The following is a 6,912-nucleotide window of genomic DNA, read 5'->3' on the forward strand; positions in this document are numbered from 1 at the left end:
GGGGGGGGGCGGCGGGGGGCGCCCTCACTCACCAGACGTAGTCCTTGTCTCCGTTCTCCGCCTTCTCAATGATGAGCTGAGTGTCGAAGAGGACGAAGCCGCACATGAGGAGCAGGCCCAGGTACATGTGAGCCTGCGGGGGAAAAAGCAAAGCAAAGGAGACGTGGGAAGAGGAAGGAACGCAGGGAGGGCCTTCAACCCGCGCGGCGGCTCCTTTTAAGTCGCCATTGAGGCAATGACGCGCCAGGCCACATTACTCTTGGCCTGGCTCGCCGACTCGCGGGAAGCAGCTCGGAAACGGCCACCGAGAGGCTCGTGCGGGCCCAAGTTCACAAACATGAAAGGTGAGGCGGACGCAGGAGCTCGCGGTTGAGAACGACGGCGGCGACTGACCTTGAAGAGCATCACGGACCCAAACCACATGTTGACGAGCGACATCAGGAAGAGGATGGACACGCCGGACATCAGCGTGCCTGCCCGCCAGCGCCGCAAGGCCGTCACAAATCACACACACACACACACACACACACACAGGTGATGACATCCCAAGTCCCGGGAGCTCTTTGCTTTTGACCGTCTTGTTCCACAACACGCTGGTAATCAACAATGGCAGGCACGGTTCTGTCCAATGAATCGGAATCAAGAGATTCCTCGTTGCGCAATCAGACGCAACGACGCTGCGGCCCGAACGTCGCATGACCACGGTCCCGATCCAGACCGGGCGAGTGCCCTCCATGATGCTTGGCGGTTTGGGGGGGGGGGTCGGACAAGCGAGCCTTTCGTGCGCTGCCAGTCGTCAAAATGAGGTTGGCTTACCTCCGAGGAACAGGTAGCTCCTGCGTTTGGCATAGAGGGCGCTGAGCGTGAAGCAAATGAAAATCACCGAGGTTCCCAGGAAGGCTGTGACGATGATGCTAAACGCAAACGGGGGACAAGGTCAGCGACTGCTTCACAAGACAAACAAATCATCCAAAGCTGCAACCCCCCCCCGTTGCTGCTGTGTAACTCAGACTGCGAATACTCTACTCCACCGGCGTTCTGCCCGTGATCGGCTGAAGGCGGGATCACCACTCGGAACCATCAAACACGGGTGCCAAAGTCAAGTGCAAAAAGAAAAAATACAAAATCTGGCCTCATTTTTGGAGTTCGATCGAGTGTGAGGTCGCTAAGGAACGCGGATGACGTGTCCCACGATATGTCAAGGTGCCGGGCGCACAGGCGTGGGCGCAAGCGCAGTTGTATCCGCGAGAGGTATGGCGCGACGACTGTTTTTTCCTCTTCTTCTCTCGTTGGGGAGGGACCGGACAAAGCAGCTACGACGGCGCTCACATGAAAACGAGTCCGAATACGGCGAAGACGACGCCTTCGCGTGGACCTATCGGCAAGGAGCGCGACCATCGCGTTTCGAAAAGGACGACGTGAGCCGGAGGCTCGCCGATTCCCGCCGGCGGCGCGCGTGACGCGGGCTTACCTGGGGTTGACGGCGATGACAAAGTCCAGTGTGGGGCCCAGACCCACGCCTAGAGGGGAGAGAGCGGACAAACGGCGGGCTGAGTCTCGTCTCGCTATCCGGAGGATAGAGCGGAGGCCTTCGGCGGGCGCAAACCGTTGAGGAAGGCGAATCCCGCCAGGATGGCCAGCCTCTTCTTCTCCGTGCGGGCGTCGTGCGGCGTCGCCGCCAGCCACACCATCATCGCCAGGGATGCCAGGGCAAACACCACGCCGCCCTGACAAGCACGCCAGGCGTCATACGTCGGATGTCGCTCGCCACCCGCCGGCCGGCGTCTTCCGCCGCCGCCACCGAGCTCGGGCATTTGCTTATCAACATCATCGTCAAGCGCGCAACACGCAAGAACGCGCGTCGAGGCCGACCGAGGGGCCGCCGTTCAGAGTACCTGGAAGAGGCGCAAGACGACATGCGTGTAGGCGCCGGCCGCAGCCAAGAACATGCACGCCGCCAAGCTGGAGTAGACCTTCTTCAGGTGCACCTGGGTGGAATGGGATCTGCGGGGGCAAACCGACACGTCTGAGGAGCGCGGCGCCCGTCGACGGCAAGTCTGACGCGCAAACGTACATTTGGGAGAACTTGAAGAGAGCGTCCAAGTCGATGTTGCGGTCAAACACGTTCATGGTGCGATGAGAGGATGAGATCTGGGGAAAGAGAAACCAATTACACGCCTCTCGACGGTTCCGAAAAATGTCCGGTGAACTTTTGTCGAGATTTTGAAGGCGAGGGATCGTGAAGGATCGCGAATGCCGTAACTGCGTTCGCCATCATTTGTCATGGAATGGGGGAAAAAAGTTGGCGGCACTTGAGAAAATACCTCGGTGAAATCTCAGATATTAAGGTCTTACCAAGGTGTTACAAAAAGAAAAGGGAAATCCAAGTACAATACAAATAAACATTTTTCAATTGCCACCCCTTGCTCCAAAAACAGGACATTTTATTCTCGTTTTTTTCTGTATTCTTCGACCCAAAACCTGGATTGTCCATTAATGCTCAACATTTCCGACCGTTTTCCGACCGGTAGGCCGGCCTTGAGCGGAAAGGTTTTGTTTGTGCCGAAAGAAGGAGAACACGTCCAAATGTAGCGCTTCGCATTTCATTCCCACGGCTTTTGTCGTATTAGATCTCTTTCATTTTTGGGTGTGTCCGGTGTTGTGGGCGACGTCCGTGATGGTTCGAAGCCAGGGGCTTCAAACTCATTTTTGCCTTCAAAGGGCCGTCATGTCCGTGAATCCAAAAACATGGACGATGGCCGCTATTACAAAAAGAAAACAAAAAAAGTGTTGAAATACGATCACGTTTATTTCAAAAGTCGGATGAGGAACCCCAAAATCAACATCGACAGCTCCTTAGTGTCCCCCTCCCCCCAGGTCAAGAGTCTGGGTGTCATCCTGGATAGCATGCTCACCTTCCACTCACATATCAACACCATCACCCGCACTGCCTATTTCCACCTCCGCAACGTTACCAGACTTCGCCCTTCCCTCACCCCCCGTACCACTGCCATTCTGGTCCACAGTCTTGTCACATCCCGCCTTGATTACTGTAACGCTCTCCTCTTCGGCCTACCCCAAAAGTCCCTCCATAAAATCCAGCTGGTTCAAAACGCTTCCGCTCGCATCATCACAAAAACATCCTCCCGGCAGCACATCACCCCCGTTCTTCAACAGCTTCACTGGCTCCCTGTTCAACATCGCATCAACTACAAACTGCTCCTTTATACATATATGGCCATTCACAACCTGGCCCCTCCCTACCCGTCCGACCTTCTCCAGGTGCATACCCCCACTCGCTCCCTCAGATCCTCGTCTTCCCTCCGCCTGTCAGTGCCTCCTGCCCGCCTGAGCACCATGGGAGCCAGAGCCTTCAGTCGCGCTGCCCCAAAGTCACCTACATCAACACAAACAATGTGCGCCGCCATTTTGAAAAGGAGTCGGAAGAAGTCCAAACTCCTGCGGCATTACTCAAAAGAAACGAGCCATCAACAAGTGCAATCCAAAATAGAACGTCGTGTTATTTTAGTCCGGGAACCCAACACGTAAACGCGTCGTTTGTTGTCGGTTTTTGTTTCAAACTGCCCGACGTGGTGACTTCTGGTAGTCAGCTGCATGTCTGTTGATATGCTCCGTGTCACTTCCTACTTTGAGAAACGTTCCTTTCGTTGCTCGCTTGGCTAACAAAAGAGTGTCTTGGTCGATGCCGATTATTATTGTTCGTCGGCAGCACACGAGACACAACGAGCCAGAGCAGATGCGTCGCGTCGGTTCGCCCGTCGACTTCATAGATGAGCAAAACTCGCACGAACGTCGCCCACAACACTGGACTCGTCGTGTCGAGTCGCTTTCGCGAACAAGACTGTGTGTGTTACGTACAACAACAACAAACAAAAAAAAAGAGTATTTGAAACGTGGCGAGCATCGTTTGGTTGTTTGTTTTGTTTGTCGCTCGCCCGCTGCGCGTTATTAATAGCCCGTCAAGCTAGGTCGGCAAACCGAGCCACCAAATTCCAACATTTCGACAATTAACTCGAAAACACCGAACGTCAAGTCATCCGTGCAATATTTCGAGGTTTCCCGAGGGCATAGCGTGCGCGTCTTTCACCTGGCCTGTGCTCCTGAGGTCCCGAGTTGGCTTTGCGGCCCTTTGGCGGAATCGTTTCCTATCTCCGTTTCGCTTTGAAGTGGCGTCGGGAAAGCTCGGACGTGTCACGCAAACGCACGCGCAAGCGGTGCAGCGACGTCACTACGGAAACGCCCAGCAACAAACAAAAAAAAAGAGTATTTGAAACGTGGCGAGCATCGTTTGGTTGTTTGTTTTGTTTGTCGCTCGCCCGCAGCGCGTTATTAATAGCCCGTCAAGCTAAGGTCGGCAAGCGAGGCCACAAATTCCAACATTTCGACAATTAACTCGAAAACACCGAACGTCAAGTCATCCGTGCAATATTTCGAGGTTTCCCGAGGGCATAGTGTGCGCGTCTTTCACCTGGCCTGTGCTCCTGAGGTCCCGAGTTGGCTTTGCGGCCCTTTGGCGGAATCGTTTCCTCTCTCCGTTTCGCTTTGAAGTGGCGTCGGGAAAGCTAGGACGTGTCACGCAAACGCGCGCTCAAGCGGTGCAGCGACGTCACTACGGAAACGCCCAGAGACGCGCACGCCACTTCCGCACTGTGCCTTTTTGACCCATATTAGTTTAGTCACTCCAACTTTGAACACTCAACCAAAATACATTTTAGGATGCGTGTAATATGCGGACTGTACAAATGTGACGAAATAGAGGTTGAGCTATATGTTGTTAAGCCTTTGTTAATGTTGGCAAAGTTTCAGATTTACCGTGTGAAGTTTGCGACCGAAACATTCCTTCGTTTTTTGAAGCCCAAATTCGATTCGGACAGAAAGACTGCAAATTATCTATGATCCTGTTCCGGGTCCTGTGGCAGCAATTTATATGAAGGAAAGATCTCGACCCCTCACCTATCATAGGCACGTCGAACGGTCACCGATATAGTCTGCGCGCATTCCACATTGTATGTTGTTTGCATGATGAAGCTAAGAATAAAAATCAAAAATGAAGTACATCACTTCCGGAAAGTTAAAGGGGGAGACGGGGGATACGAGTCGGTCATTACGACGACGACGTCATTCGATTGATACACAGTGGGGCGTAAGAAAAAAACGCGAATCTATCAAAGACGTCGATAAGATCAGCAAAGTGTACAAAGTACTCCCCCGCCCGTTCGTGACCAAGCGTTCGCCTTCGGCCACCTAAAATGGCCGCCGCCGCTTTGTACAAGTGACGTCACTTCATTCCAATTCTGCTCGTCGACCTCCGAACTTCGGAATTAAGAACAGAACAGCACTTATTCAACCCTCGGTCACGCCGGATCTTTGGGAGAAGAGTAGAAAGTCACAATTTTGTCACGCTTTGCTGTAACACGATACACGCGATGATACAAACCTTAACAGCTGTTTCAAACACAACTGTGAACGAACACTCTTGAGCCTTTTCAGCCAAATGATGTTCGATCAGTGCGAGGGAAAAGTAGTACAAAAATACTCGAGTACACTACTCCAGGAAAAATAGAACCCCTTTTTATTTCAATGAAAAATTGTTAGCACCTTGTCTTGTAGAGCTCTGATATGATATGGGAAACAAAACAAAGACAACGGGTGGAAAATGTGAACACATACCTTGGATCGTCAAATCTGGTATACTTAGCGTTTTTTTTTTTTTAACTAGTTAACATGGGGGTGGACAGAATTGTATTAGGTGTTCAACAGAACAGAAAACACCCCAGGAAACACACCCAAAAATGAAACAAAACTCAAGAGTGAAATGTGAACTGCTCAATTTGGATATGTTGTCGCTCTTTCGGCACAAACAAAAGCTTTCCATCCAAGGCCAGCCTTAAAGTTGGCAAATGGAAAACAGTTTAAAATGTTGAGCATGAAAACTTGCTCTTGACAGTGCGATTCGTCACTCATGCCCAGCATGACGCGTTCCAAGTGTTGAAGCCATCAAATCTCTTTCAGGCGCAACACTTTTATTGCTCCAAATTGCAAAAGGCACACCTGACTCTCTCAATCAGGATTGTTTGTGAATATCAAAAAAAAAAAATTCAGTCGGAAAGCTTGACTGAATGTGTGGCGTATGTATGTGCCGGCATGTTCCAGTGTGTCAGCTGCCTACAGACTCTTCATGATTCTGATTTTGTCCTCCTTGCTCAGTCTGAAAGCTACATATCGCCACCTTCTTAAAATAATGGCCTCGGTCATTTTTTTTCCCCTCCATTAAACACATTGGAAAAAAAAAAACCACACACACACACACACAAACAAATACTGATGAGATTTCCGAACTTCATTTCATGGGTAGAACAGAATGATCGATGCGACTGAAGATTTGACCGCTTTTAACAGGAGGTGGCCAGCACCGTGAGAGCAGGTTGAAGGCAGTTCTTTTTTTTGGTCGAAAGCTTATAAAATATGACTCAGGCCAATATTTTAAGAGGGTCCCAAGATGAAATCCAATCAAAACAATCAAAGACTGACATTTAGAAAAATATAAATCTAGAACCGTACACATTAAGACTCCATTCATACTGAAAGTCAATTCTGATCGGTTCAGGCCCAATGTGACCTGTATCCGACTTGTTTTTTTTTTTTTTGTCAATTGCAATTTAGCGTTTCCAATCCGGTACGCGGATATTAATGGGCCAACGTGACGGCAGTCTGGACGTCGTCATCCGACCCGTATGTCATCAAAATCCACAAGAGGATTGTGGATTTGGCACAAAAATCCTTGAAATTGCCGCACACGTGTCAGGACCGAGAGCGATGTGATGGAAGCGCACCGCGCCGCGTGACGTCGAGGTTTGTGCCAACGCACGCCGCTTCACGGATGCATTTCGT

At 51.1% G+C, this 6,912-nt stretch overlaps 1 protein-coding gene across 4 annotated transcripts in view; it reads right to left on the reverse strand.

Annotated features, from left to right (window-relative positions):
- The window catches only part of LOC109523087 (probable Bax inhibitor 1), a 16,214-nt gene that overhangs the window by 1,193 nt on the left and 8,109 nt on the right, over nucleotides 1–6,912 (reverse strand). Inside the window, exons 1-8 of one of the 4 annotated variants that reach the window (XM_019881993.1) lie at nucleotides 4,975–4,999; nucleotides 2,075–2,151; nucleotides 1,896–2,004; nucleotides 1,607–1,727; nucleotides 1,472–1,520; nucleotides 817–914; nucleotides 394–473; nucleotides 33–133 (exon numbers count right to left, since the gene is read on the reverse strand). In XM_019881993.1, coding sequence (XP_019737552.1) covers nucleotides 33–133; nucleotides 394–473; nucleotides 817–914; nucleotides 1,472–1,520; nucleotides 1,607–1,727; nucleotides 1,896–2,004; nucleotides 2,075–2,130 — 614 coding nt within the window. In that variant the 5' untranslated portion in view covers nucleotides 2,131–2,151; nucleotides 4,975–4,999. Of the gene's footprint in view, nucleotides 1–32; nucleotides 134–393; nucleotides 474–816; nucleotides 915–1,471; nucleotides 1,521–1,606; nucleotides 1,728–1,895; nucleotides 2,005–2,074; nucleotides 2,152–4,108; nucleotides 4,246–4,489; nucleotides 4,605–4,974; nucleotides 5,000–6,912 lie in introns of those variants that run through there. The other 3 variants (XM_019881985.1, XM_019881975.1, XM_019881965.1) reach the window with 3 other exon arrangements.

This window comes from Hippocampus comes, unplaced genomic scaffold, assembly GCF_001891065.2.
Source record: "Hippocampus comes isolate QL1 unplaced genomic scaffold, H_comes_QL1_v1.1 scaffold475, whole genome shotgun sequence".
NCBI lineage: Eukaryota > Metazoa > Chordata > Actinopteri > Syngnathiformes > Syngnathidae > Hippocampus > Hippocampus comes.